The sequence below is a fragment of the Podarcis melisellensis genome, assembly GCF_964234715.1.
Source record: "Podarcis melisellensis genome assembly, chromosome: 1".
NCBI classification, from domain to species: domain Eukaryota; kingdom Metazoa; phylum Chordata; class Lepidosauria; order Squamata; family Lacertidae; genus Podarcis; species Podarcis melisellensis.
Window position 1 is genome coordinate 14,707,415 of NC_138528.1, and position 20,655 is coordinate 14,728,069.

Here is a 20,655-nt window from a genome sequence, read left to right on the forward strand (position 1 = left end):
TGCAGTGAAGGGCAGGTAAGAAACCATAATAATAATAATAATAATAATAAGCTATGACTCGGCGGCTCCCTTCTCCCCGGGCAACGGCTTCCAACGGTTGCGCAAGCGGCCAACCTGAGGGAAGGTTCCTCGGGACGACACGGCCCCGCCCCCTCCCGGCCCCGCCCCTCGCCCTCCTTTCCCGTTGCCCGGATGGCCACAGCCAACGCATCGGGATCCCAGGCGCGCGTGCGCACGGGCGCGCCAGGGAGGGGGTGTGAATGTGTGTGTGTGTGAGAGAGAGAGAGGCTGCCGGCGTTAGTGGCAGCTCCCTCAGACCGTTGGGAAGGGACCACCGGTTCGGCGGCGGCGGCGGCCTCTGTGGCGGCGACAGCAAACCCCCCCTCCCCCGCCCGGCTTCTTCTCCACACATCCACACACGCACCGCCTCCTCGGTTGCCAGGCGAAGCGAGAGGGCGGGTCCGAAGGGGGAGGGACCGGCCCATGGACCAGCCGGGCCTGGAGCCGAGCCCGGAGGAGCTGCCGCCGCCGCCGCCTTCGAGGAAGGCCTGTGGAAATGCGGGCGTAGCGCGGAGGCGCAGCGGCCGTCGCCAGCGCCTCAGCCGGGCCCGGGGCGCCGGGTCTCTCGCCGGAGAGCGCTGAGGGAGGAAGCAGCCGGATGCTGCCGCCGCCGCCGCTGCCCAGAGCCTGAGGCGGCGCCTCTTTCCTTTCCTCCCTCTTCCTCGGTCGCCCTCCTCTCTCTCGCCTTTCCCCCCCTGCCTCGCTTCTCTCTCGCTCCCTCAGCCTCGCGGCCTCTCCCTCCTTCCCGCCTGGTGGGCTCGGCCAGCCGCTCCGCTCAGCAGCCACCACCGCCACCATGTCGGCCAAGGTGCGGCTGAAGAAGCTGGAGCAGCTGCTGCTGGACGGGCCGCGGCGCAGCGAGAGCGTCCTGAGCGTCGAGGCGCTGCTGGACCTCCTGGTCGGCCTCTACACCGAGTGCAGCCGGGACTCGCCGCTCCGCAGGGACAGGCTCGTCTCCGACTTCCTCGAGTGGGGTGAGAGCCGGGAAGCGAGGGGTGGGGGCGCTGTCTTGGGGAGGGATCGCCAGGGCTTGCTCTCGAGGAGCCACGGCGAGGCTCGGGCCCTGAATCCAAGAAGAAATACGAGGAAATCTCCGGCGGGGAGCGAAGGGTTTTTGGGGGGGTGGGTGGCCCGCCGCACATTTGCTCACGGGAGTTTTCGACGGAGGGGCAGGTAGCCACAGACCACGCAGATGACTTTGTGCAGACCTGTCAGCTGAGGGTTGGGCCCAGGTCTGTTTGGAGAGGACGGGATAGTTTCGGGGCGGGGGGAGGGTAAGGAAGAGAGCAAACTTTTAAGGAAAGGCGAGTTTTGATCACACCGGGTTGTGAGTTCGAGAATGCTTCCGGGTGGTTTTTCTTAGGGAGCGGATTGGGAGAGGGATCTGACAGCGATGTGAAGGGACAATGGGCATGGTGCAACAACAGGGCCTGCATGGTGGTTGCATGAAGGAAGTGTTGGCCGGGATTGAGCAGGGAGAGCTGCTGCTCTTGCAGGGCCTAGCCCAGCCCCAGACACAGGTATTGGTGTGGAAGGCGGCATCATAGCCTGTTGATGATTGTTCCATTAGGAGACTCTGGGAATGGTGACAACAATGAGGGCGAGGGAATGAGTGTTTAGTGGCGCTTGGCAAACAGAGGACACACCAAATTATAAAGCACAGCGTACATAAAGGAAGCGAAAGCTGAGGTGGTATCCAGATTTGGATTATTAAGTATAAAATCTTACACATGGAGAAATGGGGCTAGGAGCAGCGAAGGGATAAATGGGACCTCTTGGGCTTGCAGTGGGAAATGGGATACAGTATTATTAAGATGATGAGTAGCACAAACATAGGTTAGAGCGAGCCTTGAAATAAGAGGGATCAGTCAGTGAGCTGTCCGGCAATGGGTTTTCTCAGCCTATGAATTTGCTGGTGATGGGGTGAGGAAGTTGGGTGGGGTAGGAAGAGCACTGACTCATGAATAGAAGTAGCAAGGATATGGAAGAAAGATAATGATGCATATGCAAGATCAGGAACAGGAACTTTGCTGGGGTGTGGAGGGCTGGAATTGTATAGCGGAATTTTTTGAGATATGGAGCAATAATGCGTGATCCAGGTAGAAGCAAGGACTGGCCAAGATTATGGTCAAGGAGGGTCTTTTGAGGAGAATATGTTACGTGGTTTGTGAAAATGCTGCATGCTGGTGGCAGTTTGGATAAATATTGTATTGGAAATAATTGATGCTATTACCTAGCAGAAGCAGCTCCCAGCAAGGAAGTACTACTGTTCTGTAGGAGTACAGAAATATAGGCAGAAATATATAAATATGGTTGTAAGAAGAAGATTTTCAACTACTGGCTGATAAAGTGGTAGAGTGAGGGAACCTGATTCTATCATAGCAGAGTTGGATGGCATATTGGGAGAGTAAATTCAGAATTAGCCTTCATATTGGTAATCTAGATGAATGATTATCTCCCCTTCCCCTATTTGGGGAGAAAAAGCCCTCTTGACTGTTGGTTACAGTAAGAGATGCTTTTCCAAATTGGGGAGCAGGAGGATAGCATTTGCCAGCATTCTGGATTGGGAGTTAAGCTGTTGTAGCTAATGGACCTCTTGATATACAGCAGTAGTTTTCAACTTTTCCAGATGTGGGACCCACCTTTCAGTCAAACTGTGCATTTTCTTACCATACTTGTCATATCCGCATGGTTGAGGTGTTCCTGTTGCAGTCCACCTTAAATCAGATCACAATCCAGTAGTGGGTCCCTACCCATCAGTTGAAGGCAAGTGACTTAAAGGTTGAGATCGAACTTTTTGGAGCACAACTTGATGGACTGGATTTCATAGTTGTTGCATTACTAAGTAATTGGTTTACTTATGAGTTTTGAAACGATGTGGGCCTAACTGTGTGTATTCTGGTTGTCTGCAGTTTTGGGCTGCAAGTTGATCTGGAGGCTACACGTGACAAATTCTCCAAGTGGGAAGAGATTCCATGAATTATGGTGGTCATGTGGCAACTGACCAAGTGATTTCTTTTGTCAGCTGACCTGCCTGGAAGCAATAATGAGCCTTCCTATCAGCAAGGATTAGACAGGAGGGGGGAGATGAAATTCATAAACCCCCTTCTTGGGAAATTCCAGGATATGGTACTGAGGGGGACGCCAGTTCAGAAGTACAGCACCTACAGCTGAGGTGCAGCTGAGAAAACGTATAGATGTTGTGGAGAGAAAAAAAGCTTTTGTTTATACATGCTTTCAGATGAGCTCTTCTGTGTTTTGACACTGTTGTTGCGCTGATACTGTATGTTATTTAACACTGGTTAAAGTGTTTTGCACCAAAAGGAATAAAAAAATGAAGATAAATAAAAATGTACGTAGAAAACACAGCAGTGAAATATCCTCGGCTTGGTGCCAAGCTAAGCTTAGCCTGAAATGCCAAGTTAATCCCATGACCTTTCTTAGCCTGTTCTACCTGGAATGGGTGGAGAGAGAGGAAAGGAGAAGCAGGCACTCAAGTTCCACTGTTTCAACAGTATTTCATATCCTATTCTGTCAGATTTGTTAGGGATATGTTTGTGAGTAAATGTTCAATGCACTAAGTCAGTTTTGCACAATCCTCATGGTATTTTTTTGCTAACTTCGTTTTAATTTTTTAAATTTTATACAGAATACACAATAATTGTTTTTGTGATCATAGTTTTAAGCATGATGACAGTGAAAAGTCTGCAGCAATTAAACAGACTGAAGCAGGAAAAAAGGACTGAGAATTTATTTTTTTAAGTTACTTTGTAAAAAATAATAATAGAAATATAAATCAGCATACTGTTTTTAAATTCTGAACGTTACATTTTCTTGATTCTGAAAGTACTTCGTCTGCTTCTAGATCGGTCCAAAGGAAACTGGAAATGGTTTCAGAATTTGTTTTTTACCAAGATTTGTTGCTAAGGACAACTTTCATTCAGTAAAAAGTTGTCAGGTGGGGAACCAACATTTAAGAGTATCAATGCTCCATTTTGCTTCTTTCAAAAACGATTCCTTTTCTCCCAAATGGTTGTTGTTTTGCTCTGTTTTTGTTGGAAGACTTCTTTTAAAAAGTGTCAGAACTTCCCTTGAAAGAGCTTCATGTAATTTTGGAGAACTATTTCTTGCTCAGTCTTAGTGCTCTAAAATGTGAACAGCTGGCTCTCAATTTCTGGAGGGACCATTGCTCTTTGTTATACATTAACCAACTAAGAGGATTCACTTCCTGGAGTCATCTGTATTGGCGTCTGTCAGGGTTTCTGGGAGAGAGGAGGAGATGACAGAGGAGACGGAGAGCGAGTGGGAGGAGGGGCAGAAGGATGAGGAAGAAGATGACGGAATTCTGAGGGAATCCACGAGTCTGAGCAGCGAGTCAGAGGATTCTCAAAAGAGGGTTACCTTAATCAAGCAAAGGGGAGGAGAAGGGAGAAGCGGAGAGGAGCCCAGTGGAAGACAGAGGAAGCAAGAGACGTCTCAGCCGGAACGGAGTAAAGGGGGTGGAGTCGTCAGCCTCTCGGAGGGAGCAGGATTAGGAGAGAACAGAGAGAGGGGGTTGGAGCAGGGTGTTCAGCCGGAAAGGGTGGAGAGCAGAGCAGGGGGTGGTGTAGCGGTCGAAAGAAAGGTCAGCAGCAACGTACGCGCGCCAAGTTCAAACGTAGAGGCGCGCGGAAGTGGAGAGAGCTCAGGGGAGGAGCCCGGCCCTAAAGCCAGAAAGAGGGGGGAAGAGGCGGCAGAGGATTCAGCCTCAGGCGAGTCACGGAGAGAGGGAACCCAGGGGGGCAGGAAGACCCTGCGGAAAAGAAAGGAGAGGAAGAGGTGGTCTAGAGCCAGGCTATTAAGTTGGTGCGGAAGAGGGGAGGAGTCAGAGGGGACTTCAGCGGTCTAACGTGGCAGACGTACGGCCACAATGCTGAACTGTATGAGAAGCAGAAACCTTCAATAAACTTTTCCTGTAAATAAGCTGCAGCGGAGTGAGGTCTCTTGTGAGCTGGGACCAGTCCTGGGTGGCCGTGACAGTAAGTCCCCTCTCTCTGAAAGCAAAAATTTTTTTTTGCGAAGCTCACGAACGGGAGCAGCCATGAGCGCTGAGGAGCAGCTGGTTGCATTGCGGAATCAGGTTACCGCTCTCACATCGGCAGTCATTGCTTCGCACAAGAAGAATGACGACTTGGAGAAGACGTGCCAGGATTTGCAGGCAAGGTGGGAGCGCGCGGACAAGGCGGGGGCCCCAGGATCCAGAGCGGAGGGCATTGCGCTTGGACGGAGGGGGGGTGCCCTAGTTCCGCATTTTAATGGCAACTTGCAAGACTATCCCAATTTCAGAGCGGACGTTGTATATGCACTGCACTTACTCCGTCACGATTTTAAAGATGAGGAGGAGAAAGTGGGGTTCATTGTTTCGCACCTGCATGGGGAGGCCAGGGCTTGGCTACGCAATTTGTGGCGCGAAGATGGACCGGCCCGTCGCGATTCAACTGCGTTCATCAAAGCGATGGATTCTTGTTTTCAATCCTCTGTGGATGTGGACATTGCGCGCCGTCAAATGCACGGGCTGAGGCAGGGGAAAGCGACTGTGCGCCAATACCACTCTAAGTTTTTTGCATTGCTCACCGCCTTAGATTGGCCAAAGGACAGTAAGCCGGTCAGAGATCTTTTTTGGGAGGGATTGAGCCCCCCCATCAAGGATGAGATCGCTAGGGGGGACAGACCCCAGACCCTAGAAGACGTGGTGCACCGGGCTTTAGCTATTGGAATTCGACATGAGGGGCGTCCGTGGCACGAGGAGGACGGGCCCCAAGCGCGTGCGCAAGCAAGGACTCTCCCTTTTGTGCACAGGGACTTCAGCCGTGCGCACCCCTCGCCAATGGGGAAGGACAGAGAGGAGCCAATGGAGATTGGTGGTGCTAGGGCTCAGAAGCCATCCCAGAGCCCTGTCCCTGGTGCAGCCAAAGCGAAGCCTCCTAGAGGAACCAGGAAGTGTTACATCTGTGACAGTGCGCACCATATGGCGAAAGAGTGCCCCCAGAGGCTCCAGAAGCACACTGCAGCGCTGGCAACTGTAACAGCAGAGGTGCAACCAGGGGAGCAGCTTCAGGGAAACGACAGTGCCTGGCTGGAAGCAGAGCTACTGGGGCTCAGCCAGGCGGATCTGTAGACAAGCCCCCAGCATCACTGCAGAGCGTGGACCCTTTGCCTCCCAAACCGGCAGTTCTGCTCACAGCAACACTCCAGTTGCCTGATGGGAGACTCCTCGAGGTTCCAATAACGATCGATTCGGGAAGCAACGCCGACTTCATGGGACTGCAGTTCGTTAAGCAGCACAACATGGCGCTCCTGCCTGCAACGACGCCTCTGAACGTGGTCACGGTGGACGGCAGGAAGTTGCTGGGGGGGCAAGTGGTGCAGCAAACCCCTCCCATGATGATGCAGATTGGCAACCATCGAGAACTTATTAGTTTCAATGTCACCCACTTATCGGACACACCCATCGTGTTAGGCATGAGTTGGCTGGAGAGGCACAGTCCCGCGGTTGCGTGGTACCAGAGGCAGATCAACTTTTGTTCATCGTATTGTGCTCAGCATTGCTTTCAGACCGATCAGGGAGGAGAAGCTGAGCAGCCATTGCATCTGGGTATGGTGCAAACAGTGCCTCACAAGTACCAGGAATTCTTGGAGGTTTTCTGTGAGAAGGAAGCTGACAAGTTGCCGCCTCATAGACCTTACGACTGCGCGATTGATTTAGTGCCAGGGGCGCAATTGCCTGCTGCCAAGCTGTACTCCATGTCGGAGGACGAAATGCAAGAGCTTCGGGAGTTCATAGACCATAACCTCAAGCGAGGTTTCATCCAGGAATCTAAAGCAGCGGGTGGCAGCCCTGTTTTCTTTGTGAAGAAGAAGGACACGCCCCAAAAAAGGCTTATAGTGGATTACAGGTTCATCAACAGCTTGACTAAGCCCAAAGCTTTCCCCATGCCCAAAATTGACGACCTTTTAGCGACCGTCAGGAGGGGCAAGATTTTCACCAAGCTGGACCTACGTGGAGCTTACAATCTCATCCGCATCCGGAAAGGAGATGAGTGGAAGACCGCCATGTTCACCCCTCTGGGCACATACGAATACAGAGTCATGCCTTTCGGCCTCCAAAATGGCAGCCACGTTTTTCAAGCATTTATGCACCACGTGCTAGCAGGTCTCCTCTACAAAAAGTGTGTCTGCTTTCTCGACGATATCCTGATTTTCTCGGAATCGCCGGAGGATCACGATAAGGACGTGAGGGAGGTCCTGCAGAGGCTGAAGGAACACAGGCTGTACGCCAAGTTGGAAAAGTGCCAGTTTGATGTCAGAGAGGTTGATTTCCTTGGCTACAAGTTGTCCGACGAGGGACTGGCCATGGACAGGGCTAAGGTTCAAGCGCTGTTGGACTGGAAAAGCCCTCGAAATCGGAAAGAGGTCCAGAGGTTCATCGGCTTTGCCAATTTTTACCGCAAGTTTATTAAAGGTTTTGCGAACGCGACGGCGGCGATCACTGACACCCTCAGTTCCAAGAAGAAGAAGTTCGTCTGGACCGAACAAGCGGAGCGGTCCTTCCGGACGCTTAAAGGTCTTTTCGCCTCCGAAGAGCAGCTGCTCCACGTGAATCCCGGCAGACCCATGCGGGTAGAGACCGATGCGTCAGATAGAGCGGTTGGGGCCGTTCTTTTGCAAGAGGATTCACAAGGCAACTGGCGACCGGGTGCGTTCTACTCCCGGAAGCTCAGCAAGACGGAGCGCAATTATACCATATGGGACAGGGAGTTGTTGGCCATTCATGCAGCTTTCAAAGCGTGGCGACACTTCTTAATAGGAGCCAAGCACACGGTGCAGGTCCGCACGGATCACAAGAACTTAGAGTATTGGCGGACGGCTAAGTTGCAGACCCAGCGACACATGCGCTGGGCGGAGTTCTTTGCGGACTTCGACTTCAAAATAGAATACATCCCAGGAGACTCCAATGTTATTGCAGACGCGCTGTCCCGAAAGCCGCAATACTTGGAGGAAGCAGCTCCAATCGCAGCAAAGCACATTTTCGCACCGCAGGCGTGGACGTGCGCTACCATCGCAGTCGACCTGGACGCGGTGCGACGCGCGTTGCAAAGGGATCAGTTTGCACAGTCTAAGATGGAGGAGCTACGCGGAGGGTCGCGACACAACGATGAGTTTCAATTACAAGATGGACTTTTGACTCGTAAGGGTGCCCTTTACGTGCCCACCGACGATCTTCGAGCCAAGGTTTTGCAACAGTTGCATGACGCCCCTAGTGCAGGCCATTTCGGCAAAGAGAAGACGATGGAGTTGGTGGCTAGAGACTTTTGGTGGCCCCAGATGAGAGGAGAGGTGGCGGACTACGTCGCCAGGTGTGATATCTGCCAGAGGTCCAAACCAGTGCACCAGAAGCAGGCGGGATTGCTAGAACCGCTGGAGACACCGCAGCAACCGTGGGAGAGGGTAGCGTTGGACTTTGTTACAGACCTGCCCAGCTCCAGAGGTAAGACGGCGGTGTTAGTGGTGGTGGACTTGTTCACCAAGATGGCGCACTTCATCCCTTGTGCCAAGGTGGCGACGGCAGAACAGACCGCAAAGCTCTTCATCGATCACGTCTTCAGAGTGCATGGACTTCCGCAGTCCGTCTTGTCCGACAGGGGGCGCCAGTTTGTTTCCACTTTCTGGCGAAAGCTTCTGGGCATCTTGCACGTCAAAATCAACCTGACATCGGCGAGGCATCCACAAACCAACGGTCAAGCGGAGAGGGTCAACGCGATCATGCAGCAGTACCTGCGGTGCTACGCCAACCAGCGACCTGCGGCGTGGGTGGACTATCTGCCGATGGCTGAATTCGCCTACAACAACACGAAACACGCATCCACCGGAGTGACGCCTTTCTTCGCGAACAATGGCCGTCATCCCAGAACCTTCCCGAGATTTGCGGCACCAGGAGGGGGGGGGCCTCAAGATGCCGACCAGTTTGCAGCGGAGTTGCAAGAGGTGCACGAGGAGCTGCGGAGACATTTGGAGCTGGCAAAACAGGCGTATAAGGTGCAGGCCGATAAGCACAGGAGGGCGGGAGAGGACATCCAGGTTGGGGACTGGGTGTGGTTAGCAGCCCACGCGATGCCGGCCAGGTCATTGGCCAAGAAGAAGTTAGGACACAGGCAGCTAGGGCCATATCAAGTTGAGGCTAAGATCAATCCGGTGGCTTTTCGTCTAGCCCTTCCGGAAGGTTCCAGGGTGCACCCGGTCTTTCATAGGTCGGTGCTCACTCCCTACAAAACCCCACACAGGTTTCAAGAGTCAGGAGCACCCCCAGAGCCACGTAGGAGGGCGCCTGAGAGGGGGGAATCGCCAAGACCAGAACCTCTTAACGAGGTCACAGAGATACTGGACTCGAGATGGGGGGAGGAGGGAGTTGAATATTTTCTCGCCAGGGAGGGCACACCAGCCGCTGCTAATAGTTGGGTGCCAGGCTACGAGTTAGACGAACCCCTTTTGAAAGAAGAGTTCCATGCACTTTTCCCACATAGACCCATGCCAGCTGAGTACTTTGATGACTGGCTTTTCACACCCACATTGTCTGATAGCACGTTCAGGGGTTTCTCTTCCCCCGAGGAAAGAACACCAGAATCAAGCCCGCCCAGGGGATCGTGCTCGGGGGTGGACACGGAAACCCCTTATTGGTGGGAGGAGCAGCCAGAGGAGGAATGGCGTAAGAGGTGGCTGATAGGTCCTTGGCGGGCAGCACCGGAGGAAGTAGCGATGGAAGCAGAGACTGAGAAGCATTTGGGGGAAGAACCCGACTTCGAATACACTTACACAGAACTGCCAGCGGAGAACATTGACGTAGACGACCTGTATCCTGAGCCTACCCCCGAAGAGCCGCAGTTTCCACAACCGGTCCCCGGCGAGCGGGAGGGGGGAAGGGGGGGCTTCGAGGGGGGGATGGATGTCAGGGTTTCTGGGAGAGAGGAGGAGATGACAGAGGAGACGGAGAGCGAGTGGGAGGAGGGGCAGAAGGATGAGGAAGAAGATGACGGAATTCTGAGGGAATCCACGAGTCTGAGCAGCGAGTCAGAGGATTCTCAAAAGGGGGTTACCTTAATCAAGCAAAGGGGAGGAGAAGGGAGAAGCGGAGAGGAGCCCAGTGGAAGACAGAGGAAGCAAGAGACGTCTCAGCCGGAACGGAGTAAAGGGGGTGGAGTCGTCAGCCTCTCGGAGGGAGCAGGATTAGGAGAGAACAGAGAGAGGGGGTTGGAGCAGGGTGTTCAGCCGGAAAGGGTGGAGAGCAGAGCAGGGGGTGGTGTAGCGGTCGAAAGAAAGGTCAGCAGCAACGTACGCGCGCCAAGTTCAAACGTAGAGGCGCGCGGAAGTGGAGAGAGCTCAGGGGAGGAGCCCGGCCCTAAAGCCAGAAAGAGGGGGGAAGAGGCGGCAGAGGATTCAGCCTCAGGCGAGTCACGGAGAGAGGGAACCCAGGGGGGCAGGAAGACCCTGCGGAAAAGAAAGGAGAGGAAGAGGTGGTCTAGAGCCAGGCTATTAAGTTGGTGCGGAAGAGGGGAGGAGTCAGAGGGGACTTCAGCGGTCTAACGTGGCAGACGTACGGCCACAATGCTGAACTGTATGAGAAGCAGAAACCTTCAATAAACTTTTCCTGTAAATAAGCTGCAGCGGAGTGAGGTCTCTTGTGAGCTGGGACCAGTCCTGGGTGGCCGTGACAGCGTCAATAATTGCCAACTGAATAATTAAACACTGTCCAGCATCTGCCTTGGAAGCCCACCACATTGATTGCTTGTTTTGTGGCAGAAATATGGTGCACCTCCATCATGAGTTCTGTGTATTTGTGTAAACCAGTTGATGTGGATAAATTGTTGTAATATAGTTTCATGAAGGGAAAAGTGTTCTTGCATGTGCAGGTCATTTTTGTGTATTGGTTGACAGAGGAAATTGACAGGCATATTTCTGGAAGTGAACACCTTTATATTCTGATACCAGTGCAGTAGCTTCCATGTCATCATTGTATGACTGATGGATGTTTTAAAAAAGCAGAAAAGATTTACAGCTACTATTTTAAAAGCAGTTACTACAGTTCAAAATGAAGTAACTTAGTGAAGGAAAAATTAGCTAACTGATTTTATTTTATATATGACTTGTTACATCCTAAAGGCTCTGGGATAGTGACAAAGGTTAATCAAGAAAATGAATTACACTGATTAAACTCCCATCTTTCCCTACACACATCCTATTCTTGGCCACCAAAAGTATATATGAATGTGAAAATTAATAATACTTGGATACTTCTGTGTTTAGGTTTGGCACTCCCTTCAATCAACTGGTGAAATATTGTCAACTGATTACACACTTTACTGAAATCCAATGCTGTTTTGTAAATAAGTCCACAAAAATTCCTAGCCTGATAAGAGGCCAGCAGCCTGTGTTTCCCTGCTGGCTGGAGAGTAGGGGAAACCCTCTTTCCATGATCAGCATGGATATGCAGGATGCTGCCCTCTTAGCAGGCAGCTCTTTTTTAAAGTGTTCTACAAAACAGGTTGGTCAAGGAGGGACTGGACTAAGGGATGGGCTTTCCCCACAACTAGCATGGAAACTGAATCTGACTGGTGGTGGAGAAATGCAAATAATCTTCCCTCCTTTGCCAATCCACTCACTTGTCTGTATGGAATTTCTAGTTACTTGTGACTACCAGGCTACTGTTTAAATACAAGGCTGGTTAAATAGCCCATTAAACCAAGAATACTATTCTGTCAGTACATCTTAATTTTTTGTTTGTTTGATCATGTCAGCAAAGAGAGGAGAGTTCTTTGTCTTCTAACCTGCAGCAGTCTGGGGCAGATCTAGCAGCATAACAAAGCTTCTACTTGCCTCCTGCTATTCCCGCAGTAATCTCTGAACAGAAGCATAAGGACCACCCATGACTCCATCTTCCTTGCTGCAGGAACCATGGAGTTCCCTTTTTTATAGACTGACTATCTGTGCTGTAAAGTTCCTTGTGAAGCATTTAGAAAGACTGCAGTTATTGAAAGAACTGGAGGTATTCATTCATTTTATTTGTATGCCGCTTTTCCACACACAAAAATAATTTTCTAGTGTGTAGTTAATTAACACTGTCCTGAACTCTTGCATCAGTGCAACAACCTGATTCAATTCTGATGTGGGCAGTGACCCATATTGTGACCCTTAGCACCCATTTCTACCCGCATTTGCCTTGTTTAGCAGACTATAGTATCAGAGTGAAAGTAGTTTTTTTTAGAGTAATTGAAATGCATGTGTGAACCACCATCTGGTGCTATACAGGGTAACTGGATGTGTTTAAAGCCCATTACAAAAAAGTACATTTCAAACTATTATCCTAATACCTAAACAGAAATTTCTGTTAAAGGCCCAAGTTATTTCTGTGACTTGCCATCTCCCATTAGGCTACTAGTGCTTATAAGGAAACAACAAGGAAATTCCTAGTTGTTGAACATCCTGAAATTTGTCAACACTCTTCTATGCAACTATTAGTGACAGGCCACAAACCCTTAGCAAAGCTCTTCGGTCTTTTTAGAAGAAACACCTTATTGATAACCTATTACTTCACCTATTAAATGGTACATATATTTTTAGTTTCACTCTGGCAGAGTTAGCAAATAGTTGAACATTAATTCAGATGGTTGATGCCAGCGACCAAGATACTTCAAATAGTGAAGCGCTATAGCTTTAGTGGAAGAGTTACATACTTTGCATTTAGAAGATTTCAGTTCCAGATTTTGGTATGCTACAACTGAAGGGTTATCAGGATTGGGAATTATTCCTGCCTCACACCTTGGAGAGCTGCTGCCAGTTGGACTAGTCAATATTGGACTAAATGAATGGTCTGATTCAATACTGGACAACTTCGTATGTTCAGGTATATGACTAGCAACAGCTATTTTTATTAGTTCAGAGAAGCAGAATGTAGATATCAATTGTTGCTCTGAATTTGTTAGTTGAGGTTAGAATTGCTTTTGTACTTTCATGAAAATCTGCTCTGGGAGATTGGGACAGGGGCCCTCTGGAATAGCATGGGAGGTGGCTGCAAGGGAAAAAAGGAAACTGGCAAAAATTATTCCCTCCCCTTCTGCCAGCTGGAGCCTTTTCTGTGTTGGAGTCCCTTATGTGAATGGAAGGCACCTTTCATTTTGCAGAATGGTAGCTTGGGTTCCAAGCCAGTGCATATTGGAACAGGTGGTAGCACTCAAAAAAAGATGAGTAAACTGATGGTTGGTTTTATAAACTATTACACGATTTGAGTGTGTATTATTTTCATGTTGAAGATTTGAGTAGCCTCTGCATGCACATAGAACTCGGAGCTCTTCTGTGTAAGTTAAAATATGGAGCATGAAGCGCTTTGGGGAAGGACAGTGCCTAAGCACAGTTTGATTCTACGTTGTTCTTACTCTGCAAGGGTTGACTCGAAGGCATGAAAATGTTTCATTTTCCCATCTGAGTGTATTGGAGCATGGAAGTTGAGGTGGGGTGGAATGGCATACACATGAATGGGGATGGCAGAAGGACAGAAAATAGTTTGATGAGATGGGTTATCTGCACTTCCATTATTTGAAGGATACAGCTGAGTGTGGCATCATTATTTAACATCTGTCCAGCACAGAAATTTCAACTGCTATTTAAGCCATTTAGGAGAATTTGGAAATCAACAACAACATATCTGTTTAGTACTTGAAGATTTCTTGTTTGAAACTCTGACCCACAGAAAGCAAGAAAAGACAAAGTATGTTGGGGTTTTATAGGTGTCATATACATTGGCCTGTTTAGATGCTGCATTCTGATTGTCCAAACCATGATTTGGAAGTTTGGGAGTACCCTACATGCCTTCCTGCTCCATCGTTTTCCTCCTTCCCTCTCACAATACAGTTCATTTGCACACAGTGCTAAACAAGACCATGGCATAGTATGAGGGTTCAGTGTGAGGACAGCATGGCTGCTGTGCTTCTCTCCCAGTCTTCCTTTTGCTGTGATTCAAGCCATGGTTTTGTGGCTTAGCATTTTTACTCCCGGGCTTATAGTTGGACTTTCTCTGGACAAACCATGAACTGTAAACCTAAGAACAAAGCTTGTTTGCAGCTGATGGCTTGTCTGGAGTGAGACAGACCATAAGCCTGTGTTTGGATGAACTGCTAAGCCAAATCATAGCTGAACACACAGCTGTGCAACAGGAGATATCAACAGAAGCAGCAGCAGGACTGGAAGAGGAGCAAAGTGATCATGATCTCCTGTCTTCGAGCTTGCATGTTCACAGTAAGGCATAGTTCCGCTTCACTTTTTGTGAAGCTCAGATTTTTCTCCTTCATTTCCTCTAACTGAGGCTTGTTGTGATGTCCAAATGAGATTATGGTTAGTGCTAACCGTCAAACCATAGCTTGCAAGCTCATTTCATGCCATAGTTTCAAATTATGGTCTGGAGGCTTATGTTAATAGTAGTTTTTTTAAAAAAGGTAGCAATTTGAGGCCATTTTGGCTTGCTTTCCTACATAAAATGTACTCAGAAATGGCAAACCAAAATAATCTATTGTTTCTAGGAATATTATTATAAAACACAACCAATTTAAAAATGGTATGAACAGAAACAAAGCTAACTTTTAAAGCTCTTGGAACAGGTAAAAATAGAAAACTTGCACATCAAACGTCTGTCTAAATAAATAAGTTTTCACAGCCCACCTAAAACTGGGGAGAGAGGGAGCCCTATAAGAGTTCTCCAGGAAGAGTTGTGGTGCCATCACTGAGAAGGTCCTGTCCTCATTTTTGACCAGTTCATGGGATAGAGAGCAGGCCATCTTTAAGATTTGGGTAGTTTGGTTCAGATAGGTGAAGGCAGCTCTTGGGGGTAAACTTGTTCTGGATCATGAAGGGGGTTAAAAAATTAGTACCAGCAGTTTAGATTGATCTCTGAAATGTGTAAGTAACAGTGGACGCAGAGTCATCACACTATAATCTGATTGTTGAGCATGACCCAGGATTTTGGCAGCTGTGTTTCATGCAAGTTGTTGTTTCTGATCTAGGCAGCCGTAGGTAGAAAGCACTGCAGTAGTCCAGTCTGCTTACAACTAAGAGTATGAGTTACAGAGCCCAGGTCCATTTATTTCAAGTAATTGTCAGTAATTTGCTTCAAAACAGAAAGTAAGTACATAGCCATAAAAGATTCAACCATCAACATACAACATAAACATATAGACAAAGCTTACATAATAGTTGGTGTAAAATGAGGCTGTGGCTGTCATTTCCAGCTTACACCATCTTATGGTGGTTCTCCCACTTACAGCGCTTAGGCTTAGATGACTGGGGTGATCGTAATGCATAGCAATATATGGAAACTTTTATTAATTTTATTAATTAAATTTATATACCACCTTTATATGGGGACGCAGGTGGCGCTGTGGGTTAAAGCCTCAGCGCCTAGGACTTGCCGATCGAAAGGTCGGCGGTTCGGATCCCTGCGGCGGGGTGCGCTCCCGCTGCTCGGTCCCAGCGCCTGCCAACCTAGCAGTTCGAAAGCACCTCCGGGTGCAAGTAGATAAATAGGGACCGCTTACCAGCGGGAAGGTAAACGGCATTTCCGTGTGCGGCTCTGGCTCGCCAGATGCAGCTTTGTCACGCTGGCCACGTGACCCGGAAGTGTCTCCGGACAGCGCTGGCCCCTGGCCTCTTAAGTGAGATGGGCGCACAACCCCAGAGTCTGACAAGACTGGCCCGTACGGGCAGGGGTACCTTTACCTTTACCTTTTACCACCTTTATCTTCCAAGGATTTCAAGGTGGTGTACATGATTCTCCTCCTTCCCATTTCATTCTCACAACAACCCTGTGTGAATAGCTTAGGCTTAGAAATGGTGACTGACCCAAGGTCACCCAGTGAACTTCATGGCTGGGTAGGGATTGAAACCCTGCAGGACAAGGGGAGGGTGACCTTGGTCCCCAGCCTCTCCATAGCTATTGACAACATAGATCATGGACTGGGAATTGGAGGCACGGTGCTACAGTGGTTCCAGTCCTATCTACATGGCCAAGTTCAGACAGTGCCATTGGGAAAGTGCTTTTGGGCCCTTTGTCAGTTTTGCTATGGGATACAGAAGAGCACTATTTTATCTCCAGTGTGATGTAATATCTTTTTGAAACTCCTGGAGGCAGTCATTAGGAGATTTGGGGCAAAGTGCCATCAGTATTTCCTGTGTCTGAGAAATTACCTTTTTACTTAATATGTTGGACGATACTTCTTTACATGCATCAATGTAGTTATTATCTTCACATAATTATTCAAACTTTATATCATATGTTGCTGGGACTATTATGATGGTGGTATATAAATGTGGACAAAATGCTAAAATCATCATCATTTTATTTTCAAGCTACATTAGAAATGGTTGCTTCCATGTCTTGTGGAAATCTATCGTTCTTGTAATAGGAACCAGTGAAAGCACAGCAGCACACAACCATGGTAGATTTATTCTTAAAAAAATAATTTTTATTAATTTTCAACACAAATATAAAATCTTATCCAAATTTTCACAAATTTAACTCTGTTTGGACTTCCTTCAGCTTCTCTGACAATCATCCGTATTTACCTCTCAGTTACGCATTTCTTCTGTTTTATATTGCCATTAGTCTTCCCTCCCACTATCTATTTCTTTTTAACAATATATCTCAACTTTCACAGTGCTTCTTTAAACCCCACTAGCGTTGTTTGCACAATAACCCTGGTAGATTTAGCTGGTGTTGTCCATAAGGAAGGAAATCCCTAGACTAAAGTGGTGAGAAGGGAGACTGTTAAGATAGTGTTTGGAGCATCTTAAACTAATGCCTGATAAAGCTCAGAATATCAATCGCATAACTTCGATATCATTATACATTTAATTTTAAATCATATGTTAAAGTTCTAATTATAAATATTTGTGTTGGATTTTTACATAAAACATTATTATTATTATTATTATTATTATTATTATTATTATTATTATTATTATTATTATTATTATTAATATACTGCCCTTCATCCAAAGATCACGGGGCGGTTTACAATATAAAAACAAACAATATGTACAAACCATAATAACAAACAAAAACAATGCCCACCTGTATTATTATTTATTAAATTTCAGTTCTGAAGTTTGCAAAACTCTTTTCCAAGGAAATGTTTTATGGTGATTCATACACTGGATCCTGCTGGAAGGTTCAGCACAAGCAATAGGAAGTCACACAGAGTGTAGTTAAACTATAGAATTTACTAGTACAAGATGTAGTGATGGTCACCAGCTTGGATGCCTTTAAAAGCCGATGGAAACATGAAGCTGCAAAATCCTTTCTTGTGGAAACTTACTGTTAGTCTATATTTCACATTTATTTTTTATTTTATTGCTCTGATATTTGCAAAATGGGTGTGTGGGTGATTTCAGATTGGTGAGCTGTTTATAAAGGAACATTTCTCCTCTGATTCCAAGAGACTTTCAACAGTGAAGTCTTAAAATGTATAAACAGTTAAATAAGAAGTAGGTCACACAATGAGAATAAACAGATGATTGAACACTATTCTTTCTTCTTCTGATATGATTAAATTATCACAAGCAAGAACACATGATCAAATGTCTTATATCTGATTAATGTCAATTTTTTATGTACAGAGGTTATTCCTATAATGAAGCACTGCTTCAAAATATACTGGGAGTATATTAATAAAATTACACATACACACTGGAATGGACAGAATATCCTTTCAGCAAATGAAAATAACTAAGAAGGGTGAAGGGAGTCTGCTTGTAAATTTGTTCTTCTTCCCACTCCATCTCCCATATGGTTCTGGTGAGCCCCCCAACTCTCTGTAGCAGCGGCATGAGGTTGTGGGGAGGAAATGATGAAAATACTTCCCCTTACGCTTTCAGGAGGATTGTCCCACTCATGGAACTCTGGATCTTACCCACCATTAATAAAGTAGAACTTAGATTTTTCTCTGTGTATAGGCAAAGGTTGAGTTATATGTTTGTCAAAAGACTAGAAGTGTAAATAAAAGTATTTGCTTCATTTTTCCTTGTATTTTGCTAATTCCTCTTGGAAAATAGCAGTGATTACTGATTCCGTGAAGAAAGCAATGATACAGTTTGCTATAATGATCATGTTCAGATAGCTACACCTATTTCTTGCTAGCAACAGCTATAATTTAAAAAGGCATTTTCATACTGCTTAGTTAGATGTAATTCTTAGTTTTACATTTAAGGATTACATTTAACTAAGAATTACAGTACCTTTGTGGTCGTGTGCCACATGGCCAGCTTAACATTTAAATTGCATACCCGGTTACTGTCTAGTGTGCTACACTGCAGATGCAGGTGAGGCAATCCAGTTTAAATGAGATGATAGGTACGTTGAATGTTGCACAAGTACATTTTTCCCTATGTAATAATTTTCATATATATTCATATGTGTTTTTTTGTGATTATGCCCTATCTCATGTTTCCGTTAGGCTTGAAAAACTGTTTCTTACATTTTTTTCCCAAGAGTGTAAGGTGGTTATGCAGTAAGAAATAGGTCTTAGATCATTGAAAAATGACTCTTGATGCTTTTAAACAAGAGCTTTTAAGAAAGAGTCTAGTTCAGATAGCAATATCTTGTACTGCAATACAGAAATAAAGGAGTAATGTACTCTCCTAGATAACATGTTATAATTTACAACTAATCAACTTATTTAAAATACAGACGTGTTTTAAGTGTCATTGTACTTGTTCTATTTTTACTGTGGAACTGGACATTTTTGGGGCAGCACAATAGTCTTAATGCCACGTTTGCCTTAATAAGTTTATTTATTTACTTATTTTACAGTTCATAGATGGGATGGGTGCAGTGTAACCTGTCATGCTGGAACTTGCAGGAGTGTTTGTTGCTGTGCCCTTCTTGTTCTTTCTTCTTTGTGTGCTTGGAGCAAGAGTATAAAACAGCAGCCAGCACCCTTCGTTTTCATTCTACTGTTCAGTTGGATCCGATTATTCAGCTTTATAATATCTTGACGTTGCTAAAAGTGCTTGGCTGCTCCTGCATAAAAGATTCTATCCATTTTGATGCCACTTTCAACATTTTGGATTTTAAAAATACAGTAGCTGTAACCCATCCTCAGACCTTACAGTGAAGGGCAGTTGAGAAAATGAATTAATAATAATAATAATAATAAGTCATAAGAACCGATCATTTGGTAGATTGCACACATTAAGTTTCTTTCTGGTTACAGTTATTTTAGGACAGTGAACCTGTTTTTTAAGAATCTCTCCTGCTGCTTACATTCCAAAAAGTCAGTTCCATTTTTTAATACTGTAAATCTCTAAAATTGCATGCACTTTCACTCTGCAGGTGCCAGTGTTAAGTGCATAGGTGTGTTTAAGACCTGCAAAATATATGTTAAAATGAAAGCCCTGAGAAGAAATGCATTAGGTCTCTGGGGCTGCTGCAAAAATGCTCATCTGGTGAAGACTGAAGTGGGTGACAGCTGGTAGAAGATAATGGATTATTTCTTGGTTGGGGGAAGAGGAGTGGATGCACCCTCCCTCACAGCCTCTTGAAATCCTTGTGGATGGATACTCTTCCTGGTTCTTGAGTGAGAAAGATGAAAAATTGCACAATGTTCACTTTAAAGCTTCTTTACATATAAGGAATGTAGACACAATAATATATTCACTAGATCAGGCATGTCCAACTCTGTAGAGACTGCAATCTACTCCCAGTATAATAAAACTGGCAATGATCTACCATAGTTGTTGAGCTTTTTTAGGGGGAAATAGCACCGGTGGCGGGACATAGAGATCTCTAAGGAGCTACCGGGCAATCTCTTTTTTTACTCCTGTGATCGACCTGCGGAACCCTGGGGATCTACCTGTCAATTGCGTTTGGACATTGCTGCACTAGATATAACAATTTGTAGAATAAATTGAATTAATTCTACTCTAATAATATACACTGTCTAGGAATAGTTTTTTTGTCTACATTGAGCTAGGGTTGCTATATTTCATAAAATGAAAATCTGGACACAAAAGATGTTGAGCAAAATTTCAAATAAATAAATATAAGTTTTTATTGTATTTTTAGGAAATTTGGCAAAAAACAACAACAACACTTCCAATAGGACTGCCATACGCCCGGGTTTCCCCCAGACATCTTAACCAATTTCTCCTGAATTCAATTTTTGCCAGACGAAACCTGTCTTTGTCCAGGGAATTCCAGATGTATGGCAGCCCTACATTGAGCCCTCTATAACATACAGTGGTACCTCAGGTTAAGTGCTTAATTCGTTCAGGAAGTCCGTACTTAACCTGAAATTGTTCTTAACCTGAAGCACCACTTTAGCTAATGGGGCCTCCTGCTGCCGCGCCGCTGGAACACGATTTCTGTTCTCATCCTGAAGCAAAGTTCTTAACCTGAAGCACTATTTCTGGGTTAGCGGAGTCTGTAACCTGAAGCGTATGTAACCCGAGGTACCACTGTACTATAATGCTGCAGATAGTTTTAATATACTGCCTTTGGAAATTTAGCTTCTTCTTGTC

The 20,655-nt window shown here is 46.5% G+C and overlaps 1 protein-coding gene across 6 annotated transcripts in view; it reads left to right on the plus strand.

The window, feature by feature from the left end:
* Positions 1-413: 413 nt before the first annotated feature.
* CDC42BPB (CDC42 binding protein kinase beta) overlaps positions 414-20,655 on the plus strand; it is a 99,590-nt gene continuing 79,348 nt past the window's right edge. For 3 of the 6 annotated variants that reach the window (XM_081908605.1, XM_081908606.1, XM_081908608.1), the window contains exon 1: positions 414-1,034. In XM_081908605.1, the coding sequence (XP_081764731.1) occupies positions 857-1,034 (178 nt within the window). In that variant the 5' untranslated portion in view covers positions 414-856. The remainder of the gene's footprint in view (positions 1,035-20,655) is intronic. The other 3 variants (XM_081908607.1, XM_081908609.1, XM_081908610.1) reach the window with 1 other exon arrangement.